This window comes from Fundulus heteroclitus, chromosome 6, assembly GCF_011125445.2.
Source record: "Fundulus heteroclitus isolate FHET01 chromosome 6, MU-UCD_Fhet_4.1, whole genome shotgun sequence".
Lineage (NCBI taxonomy): Eukaryota > Metazoa > Chordata > Actinopteri > Cyprinodontiformes > Fundulidae > Fundulus > Fundulus heteroclitus.
In genome coordinates, this window is record NC_046366.1 from 21596746 (window position 1) to 21618138 (window position 21393).

The 21393-nt window shown below is 42.9% G+C and overlaps 1 protein-coding gene across 1 annotated transcript; it reads left to right on the forward strand.

The window, feature by feature from the left end:
* Positions 1 to 16388: 16388 nt before the first annotated feature.
* Positions 16389 to 19592, forward strand: LOC118563448 (GATA-binding factor 6-B-like). The gene is made up of 5 exons (XM_036138333.1): positions 16389 to 16489; positions 16901 to 17795; positions 18511 to 18683; positions 19287 to 19412; positions 19512 to 19592. The coding sequence occupies exons 2-5, from the start codon at positions 16967 to 16969 to the stop codon at positions 19569 to 19571; spliced, it is 1188 nt and encodes a 395-aa protein (XP_035994226.1). The 5' UTR covers positions 16389 to 16489; positions 16901 to 16966; the 3' UTR covers positions 19572 to 19592.
* Positions 19593 to 21393: the final 1801 nt, after the last annotated feature.

Genomic DNA, 21393 nt, shown 5'->3' on the forward strand with positions numbered 1-21393 from the left:
CGCAGCTACTGCCCATAACTCCCATTAGATTGCAGCGAGATTTATCGAGCTTGCATCCGCTTTTCCAGATACCACGGTGACAACACTTATCTCCAGATATTCCCTTATCAAAAGACAATTTAGCGAGAGGAATAGACACAAGCACTGATTTTTTTTTTTTTTTTTTTTACTTTGCAGAGTGCTCTAGCTTAGCCTCCTTAGTACAAGGGTCTGTTTGCACTGCACACACAGCTCTATCTGCTCGGATGGAGAGGCATTAATGCTCACTAGATCTCACTCCTTTTTGCATTTGCATTAAGCTCTTAGATTAGAGAGAAATGCTGAAATATGTCTTCCAACTGAGGTCTTTTGGAGGGTTTCTTTATTCGACAGGGATTTTTTTTTTTTACCTTTAGCCAGACGTGTTGGTCCTCGTGTTTAGACTGAGGGGCTGGCGCACGGGTCACCACGAGGTTATTCTGACCTGAGCTCCATTCTCGGGGGCCTCTGCACGCACCGAGAGGCCAAGGAGGCTCGCCTTTTCTGTGCATTCTTTTCTTTTGCGTGAATTTAACGTCTCTGAACCGACGGAGAGATTCGCCGAGGCAGGGGTTAACTTTGAAGCCGGCCGCTGCAGTTCATTTTTTTTTTTTTTTCGTTTTTTTTTTGACAAAGGCCTTTCTGTGTGTGTGAAGCCAGAAGGCCATCTGGGGGAGTCGGCCGGGGCAGATAGCGCACACTCCCCTCGCCTGTGACCCTGGCAGGATAGCAGGAAAAGGGAGACAATAAGGTTGCGCAGAGTGCGAAGTTTGCCTCAGCTAACGTCTGCTGGCATGCCAGGTGAGGCGGCCGAGCAAAGGCGATGTGCCCAACAAGCCTTCAGACTGTTTGCTCTCTCCGAGGATGGTCCCTGTAAAAAAAAAAGGGTCTGCAGGTGCTCTGGCCATGGGGCACCGTGTCTAGAGGCCATGTTAATGATTAACGCCACCATATAACGCTGTTACTGATTACCGCCACCCACTCTCCAGACTCCCACTGACCTGAGTTACAGGTAGGAATCCCTCAGAGGTGTGGATCTGTGTGTGTGTGTGTACAAGCTCCCGTGGTGTGGATCCTTTATCACCGGCCCCCTCGCCGTGCCCGCTGCTTAGAAAGCAGCCTCCCTCCCCTGTAATAATTTTTCTTCCTCTTCTCTTCCTTCCTTCTCTCCCACGTCTCAGAGCAAGCCGATCAGCCCTCCCCATCCCCCACCCCCCTCCACCTCTAGCTCCATCTTTTCAAAGACCTTCATGATGACCTTTATCCTCTTCGCCATAAAATGCAGCCGAGAAAAGACTTCTTGTGCTAAGTTAGGAGGAGCCGCGTTTTGTACGGCAGGTACTTTACTCTGGGGCGAAGGTCGCGGGCGGAGCACGTCGACGGATGAGCGCGTTTGGCTACAACAGGCCGCGAGGACGAGAACGGCGTGCTTTGCCTGAACGTCGGCGCCCCGCCGGTGCCGTGCGAACGTATTTTATCAGGATTTCAGCCGACAAACCAACACAGTCATGCATAATTGTCACGACGAAGCAAAGGGATGCATGGGTTTTAATTTAAAAGAATCTGTAAATGGTGTAAGAAGTGTTTAAGAACCGTCTGTCTCTGCAAATACAGCTGCACGTCCCTAGTAGGGACCTCTCTTATTTACGGCCCTCTTCAGATGACCCCGTAAATTTTCTGTCCGATTCAGCTCTGAACTGCGGCTGAGCCGTGCCAAAACCTTGATTTTCCTCTCGTGATGTCATTGTTTTTTCTTTATCGCGATCTATACTTGAACCTAGCCGAGCCGAGAAATAAAACCCGCTCGTCGTCGAAAGCTCTTAGGCTGCACGGCTGAAGGATTTGGGCGAAACCCGATTGATATTTAGTGGTTAATAGCTGTTCGTGATTCCGTCCACCTTGATAAAAAGTCTCGTCCCATCTGAAGAAAATTAACCTCTGCGGGTGTGGTATTCGGGTAATGCAGGGTGCTGCTGACTGACACATTTCTAGTTTGGGTGCCTCAAAACCACAACGTTTTGGATTTTTTTTTAGCTATGTACGTGTTTTTGGGTGGATTTTTTTTTTAGTTTATTTTATTTTTTGGAAGATGATTCCTCTGTCTTGAAAGCCTCCAGCTGTCCCGACACGGAGGAGAACACGGCAGATTGTTGTCACTTGTAGAGCACAACCAGTACTTGTTGGAGATTCCTGCGGCTCCGTCAGCGTTGCTGTCAACCTGTTGTCCTCCTCCTTCGCCAGTTTCCATCTCCTGTCTTCGTTTTGTCCAATGTCCAGGTTTTTTAATGTCTCACCTGTCCCGCGTTTCCTCCAACCGCTGTTCCGCGGTGTATTTCGCCTTCTTCTCCTGACCTATACCTTTTATGCATAGAGGTTCTTCTCATTCATTTTTTACCTCTCTGCAAAGCCCAGAATTTGGTGAAGAGTGCAAATGCATAAATGCCTATTAAAACAGATGGATTTTATTTCTGGTTAATCAGATTATCTGTAATTGGTGGTAGGCATGAATGCAAAAATGCTGAAAACGAGTCAAAAGTTGCTTCAACATGGTATTAATTTAATAATAATCATCTTTATTGTCATTGCAACATACATTCCAATGAAATTTGTTCTCTGTATTTAACCCATCCCCTTGGAGAGCAGTGGGCTGCCACTGTGTGGTGCAATCTGGGGTTAAGTGTCTTGCTCAGGGACCTAGAGCGGCAGTCTGTGGGAGTTGAACCCAGAACCTCTGGGACACACGCACATTGCTCTAACCACTAGGCCACCAGCCTCTAATAATTCTTGAAAAAACAGCTGTGTTGTTTTTAAAGTGCTTTATAAATAAAGTTGTATTGTTTGACGTACTTATATGGACATACATTTATGAACCAAGGTTATTGCAAATTTTTTATATATTTTTTTTCTAGTAAGTTGATTATTTACTATGACTGGACAGAATAAATCCATCCATCCATCCATCCATCCATCCATCCATCCATCATCTACACCTACTCAACCTCACAGTCAAAATAACACGACTTGTCTCATTTTAATCTTTTTTTTTAATTGAGAAAATTCAACACAAACATAGTATGTGCAACTATACACAGCGAGATAAAAAAGAAAATCAAGACAAAGTCATCCTTTTTACAACGAGAGAAACAAATCTCAATGATAAAACATTAAGTCAACAAAGTATTTCCTTTTGTCAATTATGTACGGTGAAAAAAATATTGTAAACTCAAGAAATCTGTCTCATTTTAACAGGGGCATGTACCATTATGAGACTGTTTTGCTGGATGTCTTAACATGTTTATCTTACCGTGTTCAACAATTGACTAATTTGCTAAAGAAAATGTACCCTCCCAGTGTTTTATGTGCTTTTAGTAAAGAATTAATGTTCTTGAGCCAGTCGGCTCTACAGGAACATAGGATGCTAGCAAAATCTCAAGTTTGTTTTTACCAAAACTTCCCCCTTAATTCAAGATTCCAGAAAGTCCTGCATCTGATGTTTTTTATTTAAACCTTGCATAGGGTATTCATAAGTTGCATAGTAAAAAGGATAAATAATGACGGGAGTCACGTCCAAGTCGTCAGTGCCATTATCCCGCACGTGTTCTCCTACTATAACACACGGTCGCAGCGAGGATACGCGCTCCTTTGTCCTCCGCCTGTTATCATGTCGCGTTAATCTTGTTTTATGGATCATGTCAAACAGTCCAGACCGCAGACCTCGGGCTGATGTCTGTCTGTCTGCGACGCAGCATCTTCAATCTAGAAGGCCGTGTTCTGGCAGATCTGTAAACACTTGGCTTAGTGGAGCCAAAGCCACTGACCAGCATCTATCAAAACAAAAGCGTGCAGCGCCGGTCAGGGTTCATCTTTGTGTCGAAGAAAAATAGGGTTAGGGGTCAGACCGGAGAGGACAGGGCCTCTTTTTGAAGTTTGGAGCGGGATTTATTTGCACCTTTTGTTTGGAGATCTTGTCAGGTAGCCGCTTTGTTCGCAAAAAAAAAAAAAAAAAAAAATCAGACATCCACGGTTTTCACTGTTTTCGTCGTGTTTATATTCTGATTACGAAACTTTAGGGACGGTGACAAAAATGTTTTGTGAAACGGGCGGCGGTGTGGACGTGACTTGGACGGCGAGAGGAAGCCGAAGGGGCTGAGCAAATGGTGGGTCGGATCAGGCATGCCTTTCTTTGGTTTCTTTTGTTGTGGCCTTCAGTGCAAGTCACAATAAAGGCTTTAACTGTACGTGCTTCAGATCATCCTGATAGGGCCTTTTTTTTCTCCTCCTTCTTATATCTGCAAGCAAGAGGTGGTCGAAGCAGAAAGTGAACACGTTTGTAAGACGTCGTGTTGGTGTTGCCAGAACTGTGAGAAAGCGTGCATTTTTCTTGAAATTGTCCGTATTCTGCAACGTTGCAACCATGAACCTAAATGTTTTTTTTTTTTTTTTGCTTGGCTTTAAAGTGACACGCCAACAACACGATGTAGGACAGTGGAAGTGGAAGGAAAAATAACACATGGTTTTCAGATGTTTTTATTTATTTATTAAAATATAAAATAGTGTGAAATGGATTCATAATCTGCTCCACAAAAGTGCTTTTGCCCATTCTTTTTTTTACTAAACAGCTTAAACTCCGACTGGATGCACCCCCAGAGCGTGATTCTGCCTCCACCGTGTTTCCTCGTGGGTACGATGTGTTTGTATGCGGTTCTTTTTGGACGCAGCCCAAACAGCCCAGATTTGGTCCCATCTGACCAGAGCGCTTCTTCCACACGACTGCTGCGCTAGAAGTAGTCGTCCATCAGTTGGAAAGATCAGGGTTCGATTCCAGCTTCCACCCTTGCCATATGTTCATGTGCCCCTCGGGCAAGGCACCTAATGACCCATGTTGCTCACCTGTTTTAATAGTGTTTGAGTAGGCGGGCAAAAATACACTCGCTGTGTAAAAGTGCCTCAAGTAGGAACCTGCAAAGCGCTCAATAAGTTCAGTAAATTTGCCGTTTCAACAATCCATAAGATCCGGATTTACCGCGTGCGTAACTTATCGCTGCCCTCCTGCCAGACTCTAACACCTGAGTTGTGGTGTTATGCAGCTCCTCCAGAGTTACACAATATAAAAATAATCATCTTTTTTCTAAAGGTTATTTTTATACATGACAAAGAAAAATAATCATCTTTATTTTGATTGCAACATACGTTCCAATGAAATTTGTTCTCTGTATTTAACCCATCGCCTTGAGGAGCAGTGGGCTGCCACTGTGCGGCACCTTGGGAGCAATCTGGGGTTAAGGGTCTTGCTCAAGGGCCCTGAGTGGCAGTTGAACCCAGAACCTCCAGGAAACAAGAGCAATGCTCTAACCACTAGGCCACGCCCAAGTCGTCAATGCCATCGTCCCGCATGTGTTCTCCTACTTTAACACACGGTCGGAGTGAAGCTACTCGCTTCTCTGTCCTCCACATAACCCTTTTTAGATGTTTATTCATACAGAAAAAAAAAATGTTTCCTGTACTTAGACATTGCAGTTGCACGCTACGTCGTCTTGGTCTGTAACACAGAATCTTAGCACAAAACTAATGTGAACATGTTGGATAATCGCACAGGAGCGGGATGAGCGTTTCGGCAAGCACGTACAATTTTACCCATATTCTCATTCAGCATTAAGAAAGCAGCGAAAAAATAGCTGTGACGCACTGTTTTGTGTGTCTGAGCTACATGTTTCTTTTTTTTTTCTTCCCGCAGGAACAAAAAGCCAGTCTGGGATATTTTACTCCCACCATGGGCAAATATGCAAACCTAGTGAGCCACTGGTACAGTACACACCGTTAGAAAGGACACAAAGGAAGGTGCTGGAGTGGTGTGTCTGAGCGCCATCTGATAAAACCATAATTGCAGCATTAAGAATGCATATGTTTTCAGTCAAACAAAAGGCCCTGGTCGCACCATAGAAACTACCTCTCAATGTTTTCATTGTCTGGCGAGTGACTAAAAGTGATGGCGAGGGCGACAGAAACCTCAGACTGTGAGTGTGTTTAAGGTGTGCAGAGAGACGGATGTGTGTTGAGTGTGAGGCTGGACGCTCGGGGAGAAGAATGAGCGCCGGGCCGCGCCACAGCCGGCTGCAAAAAAAAAAAAAAAAAAAAAAAAAAGTCTGCTGCAGCTCCAGACTCTTTTGAGGGAAGCTCAAATCTTATCAGATGTCGGGCTTATTTGTTCTTCTCGCTGAAAAGCTATAGACATTTTAGAGCACATTTTCCCCTTGGCTCCTTAACTAGACCGTCTCAGAGAATCTCCTGGGTATTTTCTTGCTCTTTTCTGAGAAAGTTGATCCCAAAAATGATTAAAATAGACGTGAGAAGACGTGAGAAGATGTCTAGTTTCAACCAGAAAGTATTATGCAAGCTTAACTTAATTTTAAATAGATTTACAAAAAAATAAATAAAAGGAACACAGACATAGTATGAGATAAAATAAACCATTCAATACACGATAGATATTTTTTTCCTAATATCATAATACTAAACTGTGTATTGCACAGTTTTAAAAATTAAAAACAATGTGAGACCTCACCTCATATTTAACATATTGTACCATTGTTATTACATTCTACTTCTGAGGTTATCTAATTTGCATAATCCAAAAGATTAATAATTTTTTTTACATGCATTATACCTTTATGGATAACATGTAAAATATTTTTAACAACCACATACAATACATTTTTGAGGAAAGTGTTAGCTGTGTTACAAAGGCGAAGGTCTCAGACATACTTGTATCAAATGTATAGATTTTTTAAACTGTTTTAGCACACGTTTTTAATAATAAATAAATTACAAAGTATTAATAGTTGTTAGTTTTTTTTTAAAAAAAGTATTTTTGTGCGTTTTAGAAACTGGAAATTGAGTAAAAGTATTTTACAAATGAGTCTAGCAAATGTATTAGCGTAATCTTCCATTGACAACAACACGTGGTGTGAATTTATGAATTTTCCTTTTTTAAAACTACTAACAAAAGCAGCTATCTTTATGAAAAAATTGAATGAAAACACTTTTTATCCAAAACAGACTTTTCTTTTACAGGCTGAGGGAAAACAATATAAAAAACATAGCTAGGGAATGTTGGATAAACTGACCGTACTGCAACTGGATCAATTATTTCTTTTGTAATTCTAGGGGTTTGACAGCTTAAATGTTTTTTTCTTTAAAGGAAAGAAGATAAAATCATCCACCTCAATGGTCTCTTTATCCAAAGCATCAAATTTAGGACAACCCTTTAAGATTTTCTAGCATACGGTTGTTTGTGTTTCCATCACAGAGTTTTGGTTCCTTACTGCTGGATTTGTGGTTTTCTTTCTCCCAAAGTGACGCTTTATTAGTCTGAGTGTCTGTAATGGCGTCCCAGTCCAGCATGCACCAGCTTCCCCCTCATCAGTCCAGCGACTGAAGTTAAATGCTGGTCGTTCTTTCTGCCTCAGAAGCTCCTGTCCCAAAGTGTCCCACTTTGCCGTTTTTCTAAAGTTAAGCAAGTTTATTAGATGCTTTGGGCAAACCCCGAGTCAGTCCAGACCTAAATTTACCTTTCTGCTTCAAACCTGAATTATTTGCAGCTTGTGACAACATACTCAGAAGTTTTATTTAAGTTGTTTCTTTTACCCCAAAGTGGACTAATGATACAACATACAGGTAAGTTGATTTTAATAAACAAGAAGCAAGCAGTGATTGCTCAGAGCTTTTTACAGGCCTGCAGCTCTCACAGGGATCTGTTTTTTTTATCCTCCTTTTTCTGAATACATAATGTATCGACTACTGTCAGGATGGGAGGACCGAGTGACAGTAAAGTGTGTGCGGGATGAAACTAAACGAGCAACTTGGATCCCAGGAAGTTATTCCATTGCCACCCCATCCGGCGTCGTGGTTCTCACCTTTCCTCTGTCTTGTGCAGACCTTCATAATGACGGGGCTTTTTCTAGTAAGTCAACCTGATACACCAGATGTCTGACAAAAGTAACCAGTGAGCCATGATGGAGAACAGCGTTTAGAGCACCAGCACCCCTTTGGTTGGCGCATCCGCCGGATACCACCAGGTATGATGTCTATCTGGGCCTGCAGAGGAAGATATCTCCTCCTTCCTTCCCTCTACATCCCGTCTGAGTGCAACAGTTGGTTGATTGTTTCACTTCCACACCGCCGCCCTCCTCTTCTGCGTCTTCCCAACGCAGAGCCGAGCCCCAGCAGACCTTGAAGGCGATGCGTGGGTCTGCAAGGTCTGCCAGCTGCTTCTCCAGCAGTGCCCACCCCTGTAGCATCCAGCCGAGAGTCCATGACCCCGCAGCCACCGTGCCACCTCCGCCTCCGGTACCCGGCTCCCAAACTGTCTCCGCTCCGCTATCAGTGACGTCGTCTTGCTCCAAGGCTGTTTTCTCTCAGGCCGAGGGTCCAAAACAGCTGATTCAGGGAAAGTCACAAAGTGAACAGAGAGACCCGACCTTCTCTCCGGAGACAAAACACAGGGAGAGGGGCCTGGCTCCACAGCATGGAAACAATAACACGGCCTCTGGATCTGCCCGAGAGATGAGGCTCTGTTTTCCAGAGACGGGCGGAGAAAGAGGTTTGAAAACCTTTTGATGTCAAACGGCTTGCATCAGATATTGCCCATTGAGGCCTGTCACCCATTCGTGTATTTCTAAACCCTTAAAACCAAAATCATCCTTTATTGCAGTGACATCATCCCGCATTGGCAAATTGAGAAAAATTGTATCTGTAATTAGAGTACATTTGTTCACGTGGGCAAAAAAAAAAAAAAAAAAAAAAAGAAATCCCAAGTTCAGACATAATTGTTTTTATTATGTCTCAAATCACGGTTTCCCTCACAATCACGTTAAAACAACCATAACTAAATCATTTTTTGCGATGTGCTTTTTGCTGCTGTAAACTGAAGCGCCGCAAAGAGGGGCATGATGGGATCCGCACGTTTCCGTAACAGTGCTGAGATTTCATATAAATGCTGACCGTGTGTTTAGGAGGCATTCTAAGACAAATCTAACTTTTCTCTCCTACCATAAAAAAAAAAGACTTTTTATACCGCATGCTTTAGTGACATGAGACTAAGATTTACCTTTTGGTTGGAGGGCTTGGTGCTTCATGTCCACAGTTCAGCACGGCGAAAGATCTGTGATGCTGTGGGCTTCTTTCTCTTAAAGAAAATGTGTTTTGTATACAGTGGCTTTACAGAGTGGGGCACATGCATCATGGAGCGGGTGCAAGGTTGTTGGTTCGACTCCCACAGACAGCTACTCTAGGTCCCTGAGCAAAGCCTTAACCCCAGAATGCTCCCTGGGTGAAGCACAGTGGCAACACACTGCTCCCTAAGGGATGAGTTAAATGCAGAAGATGAATTTCATTGTGACGTGTGCTGCAATGACAATAAAGATTATTATTATTATTATTATTATTATTATTATATAGCCTACACAGCCTCTGTTGCTGTCATTCCAGTCAACCTTAAAGAGAAGTAGAATTTTTTTTTAATGCCGAGCATTCAGAAAGAAAATAGGCTCAACCTTTCCCAGAGTCTTTATCATAATGACAATGTGGTTAAAAGCTTGACTCTGGTGGGACTCGAACCCACAACCTTTGAATCACTTCTAAGGAGCTCAACTAGAAGTCCATTGCGCTACAGAGCCAGTTCATAAAGCTTTATACCCAGACTTATACGGATACTTAACGTTCCCCTTGTGCCTCTTGTGATGTCAACAATCAAACTATACAACGCATGTATTTATTGCTAGGGCACATTTATTTAAAAAGAAATTTCACCACTGGGTAGTAACTTTAAAATATTGTTTAATATGTATATGCATATGTATGCTCTTGACCTTTAAAGTTCTTTTTATTTTGATTTCAGGAACACTTTGCTTTTTTTGTGTTTGTTTCACTGGTGTTTGTTTGAAAGGGATAAATGTAATCTCTCAGAAAAAAAAAAACCTTTATTAGCAACATGTCTGATTAAATTAAAAAATACAATCTGGAGCAGAACATTATCTATATTCAGGTTCTGAGCCTCGCTGCGGCTTAGTACCTGCGAAGACAGAAAAATTGAGTTTCGAAACATGTCAACGTTGGAGCTAACAGTGTTGCTCTGCCTTAGTTTGCCCCATGGAGACTCCATGTGGACTTATCATCCTGACGATACCAGAACAAACATCCTCTATCTCCACGTTCCCACTAACGCCGCCCTGGTCGCTAATTTTCAAGGGACAAAAAGATTACGAACGGCACAAGCGATTAAAAGCGATTAATGAAACGACAACAAAGCGCTTAACTCTGATGCACGGCTGGAGTCACTGGAGCTAAGGTTTAAAGAGAAGGTCAGGCGAGCCCTGAAAGTCTGTGTCAGGCTGATACGACAGCACGACGCTGAGGCGATAAATCCCAAAGAAGCTAGATAAATGTGCCTCCATCCTTCTCAGATTACAGACGAATGAACGAGGAGGGACCCGGGCTCCTCTGCTTCGGGCGTATGGAGGGGAAAAAAAATAAAAATAAAAACACTACAGAGATAAGCCGTTCATGTGTGCTGGACAGTGAGAGTGATTGTGTGAGATTTCATTTTAGCTGCTTCCTAACTCTGAGACACAAACACGCATTTGTTCACACACACACACACACACACACACACACACACACACACACACACACACACACACACACACACACACACACACTACAGGCCGGCAGGTGAGCAGGGCGTTCCGTTGTGGGCGAGCCGAGGAAGCAAGGACGCGTACATGTCCCAGATGACAAAGGTTGCTTTTACACCTGTCATGACCCGTTTAATCATCTACCACTTCAAACAGGAGAGGCTGGCTGGCTGCTCACAGGCCTCCCAGCAGCCTTTGCTCCTGCAGCTCCGGACAGGCTGCCATTCATGTGAAGGCGCAGGGAGAAAATGGGCGTAAATCTTAACTGTGTCTTCCATAAAAAAAAAAATAAAAAAATATGTGAGCAAATATGTCGATGTTTTCCGCGCTTTGCCAGCAAGAGGCTGTAAATCTAAGGAAGCAGGTTTTACATCCGATAGGTCAAATTAAACACCGGGGGGGGGGGAAATTCGCAACTTGTGAAATTATGGGCCTCGTTGGCCCATAATAAAACTGTTTCTCTGTGCATTTTCTGCATTCCAGGTTTTTTTTATTTTTATTTTTCCTACAGCTGCATCGTGTGGCATCAGCAGTGACACACACACACATAAATCACACGCATCCTAACATACAAAGTGAGGACTGGGCCTCGACTTCCATTCATTTTCAGCCCTTTCTATGACCTTAACCCTCACCCTACCCTAAACCTAATTGACACCTTAGTGCTAAACCTAAGCCCTAGCCCAGAAAAAAGTGAGGACCAAAAAAAAAAGGTCCTCATTTTACATCAAAGTCTTCACTTTACTAATAAAATGAGGCAAACAATGTTCTTGCTCATATGCAAGTACAAGAACACACACACACACACACACACACACACACACACACACACACACACACACACACACACACACACACACACACACACACACACACACACACACACACACACACATAGAATGAGAGAGAAAATGAGAGGGACTTACTCATGCAGCATTTAAGTTGTGTTAAATAAGGAATATGATTATTTTACTATATTATTATCATCTACAATTGATTTAATCCATAAATCTTTACATTCAAGACTTGCAGTAACAGCAACAGCACATATATATGTTTGATTTTTATTCCCGACGTTACCAAAAATGTGAGACACACTGATCAAGCCTATTCAAGCTAATACTGATTACTGGTTTCCTCTGAAGTCCATTTTTAAGTTTTATTTATAAATATAACATATAAAGTTTTTTTTAAAAAAAACTTTAATTAAAGTATACATTTTGAATCCAAATGAAAATGATATAATGACAGCATTTTCCCAATTTATAAGTCAAAGCATTTGCCCCTAGCAATCATATATCTTATTATTCCTGTGTGCATTCTGCAGGAAGTAGTCAGATTTGAAGATTTTGATGGTTGGATTCCAATCACCCATCAGAACCGATCAATACAAAATTGCCAAATTCTCATCTGTGGATCACCTGGCGCACTTCTTCTTTCCTCATCATTTCTGGACCCTTTACTGAACCGCCTGGTTCTTTTTATTATCCCACTAAGTGATTGAACTCTGTTTTGTTGCGTTAATCAAACTAAAGCACGGATCGAAGTCTAAATAATATGTTATGCTGGTTCAATTGTTAAACCAAGTTAATTTAAGTATTTATATAAGTGGATGGTGCAGAAAAAAGGGCAAAAGCGCAGAACAGAGATAGAAAACATGTTTTCATCAATTACCTCGTCTCATGTCCTCTGCTGAGCACCGGGAAGGCTCTGGGATGCTGCATTACAGCGAGATCCAAACATATGAACATGAAAAATTTAAACATGCAGTCTGGGTCATCTGGGTCCATATAGAGTCTAAAACAGTGTGCAAATGAGTGAAAATTGTGCAAAGTCAACTAATTTGAGAGGGGCAGTGTTTGGTTTTGTTGTTGCGCATAGAGTTGGCTGCTCAGATGCGTTTAAGGACAATTTTTTGAGCGTATTGTATGCATTTATTTATTAGTTTCTCTTTAAATGTACTTATTCATTCCATTGAATCTCACAAATAGGTCACCAAATTCAATCTTACAAGCAAACGGGTTGGCCGTTTGCAATATTGTAATCCCATTTTGCCGTTCAACCAAACAAATAAGAGGAAGTCCACCCCCCCCCACCCTGAACATATCTCAGTTTTGAGAGCGCGTAAAAATAACTCCGTCGCCACCGAAAGCCTGTTTTTCAGCAGCAACACGTCTTTCTTTAAAAAGAAAAACACGCATTAACAAAACGAGGAGACACACACAAAAAAGTAAAGAAAACATCAAGAACGGCTCAGACATAATTAAGATGATGAATTGGACGCGTTTCCTGCTACGCGGTCGTTTCTCATCAATCATATCTGAGGCGACATCAAATACACATTCTCGTTGGCTGGGCGTGTTAAAGCGTCCCCAGTCTGAGAGAGAAGACAGTAGGCTGCTCCACATCTAAACTCTGTCACGGAAAGCACATTATTATTATTATTATTAATGATTATTATTATTATTAATTATTATTAATTATTATTATTATTATTATTATTATTATTATTATTATTATTATATTATTATTATTATTATTATTTTGCGGTTGTTGTATGCTCTCGTTTTCACCAAGTAGCTGTTTGCTTCTGTGGTGCGTGAGAACGCGCTGCGTTCTGCAGGAGGAGCTACACGAGTCAATGAGGGGCAACTGGAGGAGAGCTGCAGATAATCATTATCAAGTCGGTACATAAAACTCTGACACCTGAAGAGGGTCGGTCATCAGCTTTGCTACACCTCCAAGAAAGAGACATTATGCAAATAAAATACAGATCTCCCTGTAAAAGCGCCCTGAATAATAATAATAATAATAATAATAATAATAATAATAATAATAATAATAATAATAATAATAATAATAATAATGCTTTCCGTTTGGTTGTTTTCTTTGTGTTTTTTTATGTGCAGGATTTGTCTAACATTTTCCAAAGATCATTCGCAGCCGCTGGAACATTATCTGACACCCTGCGCGCATTTTCCCCGGCGCTTTGTGCTCACCTACCCTGATAAAGGTAATTAGATTACAGGCCTGCGTGTCTTCCCCCGACAGCAGTCAGTGAAGGGCCGCTGGGAGCCGAGAGCTGTGGAGACAGCAGGGCGGCGTCCCTGCCACTTCTCCTCCTCCTCCTCCTCCTTCTTCGTCTCCCGTAGGCTCCGTGTGTCAGAGCAGCAGCACGCTTTTAGACATCTCTAAAACGCAAAAAAACAACAACAACAACACCACCTCATTCATCAACGCGACGAGCCAAAAGAAGTGCGAGAGAAAAGCCGAGAGGTGTGGGAGAGAAACGACGGGGTGATGTATTCTGTCACCTCCCTGGAAACTGCGCGCTGCCTCAATGGGAGACAGTAGTGCTTTGGTTTGGTTTGGTTTGGTTTGGTTCGCTCCCGCTGATCAAATCTTGGGCTTCTCCTAAAACATCATTCAGGCAGCACCAGAGCCGTCGGATGGATGTGATAAAAGCTGAGCGAGTCTGTCAGATAGGCTGCTATAAGGCGCAGATGGAAGAAACGCGCAACAAAACGTCCCTTCTGATACGTCCAGCAGCAACAACACGCCGCGTTTCCCCGCAACAACATGCTTCGTCTGAACTAATATAAATAAACAATATACGAACAATATTTTAGTTATTTTTAGTGGTGCTTAAAAAAAAACAAAAATATTAACATGTGCCGGTAGTTTTGTGCGTATAACTGACAGCAGTGGTTGTCTAGAATAGCCTATTTACTTGTTATGGCGTTAAGGTGACAGTATAGTACAGCTCCTAATTTATGGCCACTAAATCCAGAGGCGGCGCAAGGTTCTGTGAGGCCCCAGGCAGACTTTCATGTGGAGGCCCCACTTCCAGGTAAGCCACTGATGTTATGGTTTGTTTTATGTATTTATTTATTCATTGTTGATTTGTTTATTCGATTAAACTTTTTTTTTTTTTTTACAGTTGCCTGGTCACTTCAGGGTCACTTTTGACACTTTTATCTATTTATTTATTTGTTTATTTATTTATTTCAATATTTCATTTCAAAAGCAGCTCCATAATAGATCTCATAAAGTTATTCTGACTTTGGGTTGAGGATAATAACATTTATTACATTCAAATAAAAATTTGAACAAGACAATCCCATGTTCTGAACCACCTAGATGACTGTGTTATGACGATGTTTGAGGCTACGACGGTCTTCCTTTTTATGCCCTCCGTGAATTTGATGCCTCTTGGGCACCGCGGGACAGCAGAGGGATCAGAGCAGTCACATCGTTCATGCTTCAGGCTGGCCCAGCTTTGTGTACACATACACACGGTGACATTGACACGAGCCACTTGTGCACATGCTAAGGAAAACCTTTATAGCGTGACATGCTAAGGAAAACCTTTGCAGCTCAAGCAGCTCGTTCGGAGCTCAGAAAACATCTCGCACGCACCGTAGCCGTTCGCAAGCGAATCCACAAAGTAACGACCCTTTCTCTGGGGTTGCTCATTAGCACAAACAGCGACATGCGGTTATGTGTAAACTTATTTTAAGATAAGTTGCCATTCATTTTCCAACTATCAATCCAGCTTTAGAAGATTTACTGTCACTAGTAAGAATTAAATGCCAGTAAAGAAATAACCAGCTTAGTCAAAGTGGGCCCCCCACAATGTGTTTCTGTTCAGGGCCTCAGATAACCTTGGACCAGGCCTGTTTTAGTCTACTAGGTACTGTGGCAGTAATGTGTATGATAACTATTTATAATGAGAGTTTTCCCCCCCCTGCAGTTCCAGCTTGTAAAGCATTTATTAGCGGCGGGATCAGCATTTACTACTATCCGCTCTGCTGTCTCTCTCATTCAGGCAAACGTTGTCAGAAGCAGCCCGAAGCGCACCTGGAGACACCTGTAAATGAGGAGAGCATGATTTAATTGACACCTCGTCACCTCTTCCTTTTTCATCTTTTTTTCTCTCCCTTTTTTCCTTTTTGACAACCTCACTCATCATCATCACCATGTATATTCGGCCTGAGCGAATCATCGCGGTTCAAAGCGACAGAGCGGCAGCAGCTGACAGGTTTGTGCGTCCTGAAAAGCCGCTTAATCCTCGCCGAGAGCGTCCCACTGAAATAAACCAATTAGGAGTTATTGATCAATTGATGACCGTAGAGACGAAATACAAATAAAGGGGGAGTGACTGGAATTTGATTATTTAAAAAAAACCTTGAATTTCTCAAACTGCGACAGTAAATTACACAAGGCTTAATATAATGACACACAGCAAGTATAATATCTATTAAAAAGTTAGAAAGAAAAACAAATTTTAAACGAAATTGTTTAATTAAATTAAGGAATAATCGATACATTTCCCAGAATTTACATGGGAAAGGCATTAAACATCGTTTTTTTTAAGTTATTGATCAAGTTATTGGGCCGTAAATAAAAGTGCAGATTCCAGCTTCAACCTCTCTCTGATTGCATCTCGAAATCAAAGTTTATGCGGCGATCGGGTTTCTGTTTCCCCCCCCCCCCCCCCCCCCCCCCACCTCCGTCCTCTCAGTCGGTTCTCGGTGTGATTGATTGGAGGAGCGCTCAGGCTGGCACCCCCATCGCGCTCCCAGCTTCTCCGAAGCCGCTCCCTGATTGGTCCGCCCCCTGCGGCCGGGGCCGCGGAAAGCGCCTCCTCTCATAAACCCAGTCGGAGCGCACCGACGCTTCCCATTAGTCCCAGGAGAAGAAGCGGCCGCAGCAACAGCAGCAGTAGCAGCGCGTTAGTTGGGGGAAACTTCAGCGACTTTATGGCAAACAAGTAGAAGGTACAAGCGTCTTTTATTATTTTTATTTTTTATTATAGCTATCCCACTTTTTCTGTCTTCTGATTTGGCTTCAAACGTCCGACCTAGTTGGCGAGCGCAGCGGGAATGAACTCATCATTTCGGGGGTATTGTTTTATCGCTCGGCCCTTATCTCTTTTTAGGGTCTTATCAAACGGTTATCTCTTTTGCTGTGAAGACATATTGCGTTTTGTTTCCTATCTGTGACGAGAGTAAACTTGTGTGAGTGGGAGTGGAGCTATTTGACACGGACGGACCTTTTACGGGCGCTTGATGAGAGCATGGCAGGCTGATCCTTTTTTTTTTTACTATTACTTTTAAGGATGGACAATGATTTGAAGTCTGCTTCGTGACTTCCTCACACTTTCGTTTCTTTTTTCTATTTTTTTGCAGGGTACGTTGCCCTCCTACGGTTGCTTTTAGATTATTACTCTGATTGTGTATGGAAAGTGCTCCTGGATGGACCTGGGTGACAACAGCTGGTCCATGGTCAAACGAGAAGTTTCCAGCAGCCCAGGCTCGCCGGCCGAGCAGAGCTACCTGCCCGGTGACAGCAGCAGGAGGGACGGGACCACGCCTCCGAGCGAGCTCGACGTGCTGGGCCACCGGCGCCCGGACGGCAGGTCGCTGCACTCCTACCTCCACTTCGGACACCACGGCAACGCCGCGACCGCCGGCGAGGACATCCCGCTGTTTACGGACTTGGATCAGGGGAGCAAGCTCGTCATCTCCGCCGGAGCGCACAAGGCGAGCCTGCTGGTGGACCACGCCGACATGTACCAAACTTTGGCCATCGCCGCAGCCCAGAGCCAGACTGGATACGATTCCTCGTCCGGTGGCTACATGCACTCCAGCCCCAACTCCCCGGTCTACGTGCCCAGCTCCCGGATGAACCCGATGATATCCAGCCTCTCCTACCTGCAGGCCGGCGGCTCCGCGCAGCCCGGCCACGCCGTCTCCAGCCACTCGGTGTGGTCGCAGTCCACCCCGGAGAGCCCGTCCTCGTACAGCGCCGGGAGCCCGCACGCCTCCAGCCGGTTCCACTACCCCCCGAGCCCGCCCATGAATAACGGGACACCCCGGGACAGCAGCTACGCGAACACGCTAAACGTGGGCAGCAGGGACCAGTACGGCCTCTCCCGGCCTCTCAGCGGGACCTACCCGAACCCGTACTCGCCTTATGTGGCACCTCAGCTGCCCTCGCCTTGGACCGGGGGACCTTTTGATAACACCATGCTGCACACTTTGCAAAGCAGGGGCGCGCCCTTGATTCGGGGTCCAAACGGAGGTAAGGCAAAACGCAACAGACGATGAAGGTGATGACATATAAAACAAAAGTGTAGAAATAAAATATTTTTTTTTCTTAAATTGTTGAAATAACGCTGAAAAGATACAAGTTTGGGTTAAGCGTAAAGACGCACACTATTTTTGGCCAGTCGTGGAGAGGGACAGCGTCAGAAAGCTGTCAAAGAGGATGGCCAAATCGGGGCTGCTGACGACGTTTTGGGTCACACCAAGAACGGAAGATCAGAACTTTTATGATGCCGTAGATGGTAGAAATGAGATGCACAGTAAGAAAATTATGCCCTCCAAAAAAAAAGAGAGAATAAAATTAATTAAATTAATAAATAAGCAATAAAATAGAAAACGAATCTCGCAACTCATTCAGCACCTGTTCACAACAAATGTCATATAGGAGTTTTAAATTCGTATTGATAAATACTATATTATTATTATTATTATTATTATTACTATTATTATAATTATTATTATTATTATTATTAACATAAAAAATCTGATATCAATCAGCTCAATTGCATGCACATTTATTTAATTTTACATATATGTTTTTTTATTTATTTAAACATTACATTACTGTTCAACTATGTTAAGAAACTGTGAATGTTTCTTATTTTAAAGGTGAAAAAAACAACAATTATACCAATTATTATTATTATGATCTTAAATGCGTGTTTCATTTTGACCGTCGCCTTTCTGCTCAGTTTCAGACATCCTGGATGACATGGCGGAGAGCCGGGAATGCGTCAACTGCGGCTCCATCTCCACGCCGCTGTGGAGGCGCGACGGTACGGGCCACTTTCTCTGCAACGCCTGCGGCCTCTACAGCAAAATGAACGGGCTGAGCCGGCCACTCATCAAACCGCAGAAAAGGACGGTAAGGAGCCGGAGGGACGGGGGGGACGGGGGGTGCACGTCGCCTTGAGCGCTCGATTTCCTGCCTAATTGCCGCGAACAAATCCCGGAGGTCATCGCGGATGATGAGCGCGACAGCGGTTGTCGGTTCACGGCTGTGGCCATGTTTCTTTGTCAAAAAGGAATTAAATGTCGGAAAAAGGTGCTTTTAAAAGAGGTAGACGCGCAATTCACTGAACGGCATATTAACAACTTTATGGCGCATATTTAAAATTTAAAAACAATTATTTTATTTTTTTTATTTTTAATGTGTGTTTGACAGTTTAATCTCATATAGACTGATACTTCCTAGTTCCATTACGCACAGTTTTCACAGGGAAATTAGATGTCACGTACAGAGCCCCTTGTAACATAGCATGCTGTTAAAAGACGTCCACTTAAAAGGCGAGGTCACAATAGGAACTGTATTTTTGTAAGGAAATGAGGTCTGAACGACTGAAGGTTCGTTTTAATTGAGGGTGGTGATTTTGTTTTCTTGTTTCATCACAGCTAAGACCGGTTTTTATTGCAATGGAGGTTTTTTTTTTTTCAATTCAAATAATTTATCACCTATGTGCCCCTCCAGTCGACCTCCAGACGGATCGGCCTCTCCTGCGCAAACTGTCAGACCAGCACGACGACCTTGTGGCGCAGGAACGCAGAAGGAGAACCGGTGTGCAACGCGTGCGGTCTGTACACTAAACTACACGGAGTGAGTTCAGCTTTATGTTAACACATTCCCTTAAATGCAATTGAAATAATGTATATTTAATATGAATGTATTAAATGTGCTCCTTCTTGCACCCTGCAGGTACCTCGACCGCTCGCCATGAAGAAAGAGGGAATCCAGACTCGAAAAAAGAAAACCTAAACTTTGAGTAAAAGCAAAGGATCTTCGGGGTAAGCTTTTCTTTTCTGTGTGTTTTTCTCTGCATCATTGCCCTATAAACCAACCGCTGTCTGTTTTTTTAAATAATGTGATCACTGTTTCCGTGACAGGCACTAACAACTCTGTCTCCATGACTCCCACATCCACCTCCTCATCCAATTCTGAAGACTGCTCCCAAAACCAGCTCTCCCTCTGCACAAGTGTCAGGGTTAGTACGATTCATTTTTTTTAATTGTACTGTCTTGACAATGTTGGCAAAACCCCATGGGGGCAAACCTGTCCATCAGGCACCAAGAATAATATTGGACACCCAATCGATTTTTAACCATAAGGAAAAAAGTTTTGTGTGTGTGTGTCTACACAAATGGGTCTCAGAAAGAAACAAAAGGTGCTTGAAAAAAATAAATTTTTGGAGCATGGAATAATTTAGTCCAGGTTTGACCAGTCTGCATGTTGCAGTTTTCAGTGTTGTTTTTTGCTATATTAAGTGTCCCTAAATCCCAAAAAGTGTATGCAGTGCTCCCTTTTTAGTTAGAAATGCATCATAGCTTCAGAAATCTCAAACTGTGATTTAAAGACATCTGTTTTTCAATGTCGATGTAATTCTGGTCATACTCCCAAGGTCTTATGTTGTGTGGACGGTGGGATGGCTTGCCCTGCGGTGGGGCGCCCATATCATATTAAAAAAAAAAACTGCCCCAAAGTTGTGTCAGACGTTGCTCTACCATTATCCCCTTTGGGATATTTCCCCACCGTGTTGAATAATAATTTACTTTATTGCTATAAATTGGGAAAAGCTGCATTTTGGTTCCCAGGCACAAAAGAGGACAGACCACAGCGAGTCATCCAATTAAAAACTGGTGACAAATAATTATAAGAAAAAACTGGACACAAGTTCAACCTGGGTTAAGTGTTCAAAAACATCGCCAGGCTCATAGTTATGGTCTCTTTAAACTTAACGTAATAGTCACACGTTCCCCCTCAGCAGATCACTACTTTGTGGGTGAACGAACTGAAAACATGCTAAAAGGTCCAGGATGACAGATGTCTAAACCGTGTGTTCACCGTATTACAGTACGATGAAACTCCACAGTTTTATCACCCCTGACGGTTTATCCCCAGCTTATTAATCCAAACAAACAAAAACAAAACACAAAAAAAAACCACTCCCAGCATGTCAAGTTTTCCCCTGAAACCACAGTTTAAATAATTTTCTGTTATTAATCCTCATTGTATTTGGCTGTCAGGCAACCTATAGGTAGGCCACTCAAAAGTAGCAGCCTAGTAGCAAGCAGTAGTTGCCTTGCAATCCCAGAAGAAAGCCAGGGGATAAAGGTAAATTAAACTGCTGACATAAGGTTTTGTTTTCCCCAAAGATCTTTTTTAGTTTTTGTTTCCTTGTAAAACAAATATAGTTATAGGCTCTCGTTGCAAATTTGTTACGTCGTTTCTTCATAATTCCGATTATTAAAAGTACACCAGCAGACTTTTCTGTAAAGCTATAATAGCAGTACGTCCTGGTCAGTTTTTCTACTTGTTTGGCCACTTCTGTTGTAAAACATCATTTAATCAAGAAGAAATCTTTCATTAAAATCAAGCTATAAAACCACGTGTCCGGTGACATCACACAAGACAACCGGTCCGTTTTCCTTTATTGCTTTTATAAGGCAATGTTCCTTTTTAGTCTCCTTGTTTTTCCCTCTTTTTTGTATATTTTCAAATCAAATCCCCCCCAAATAAAGGCATTCACTCACTTTCTCTATAGTAATGCAGTTGATAGGCTTGAATCTTGTGCCTCATCAAC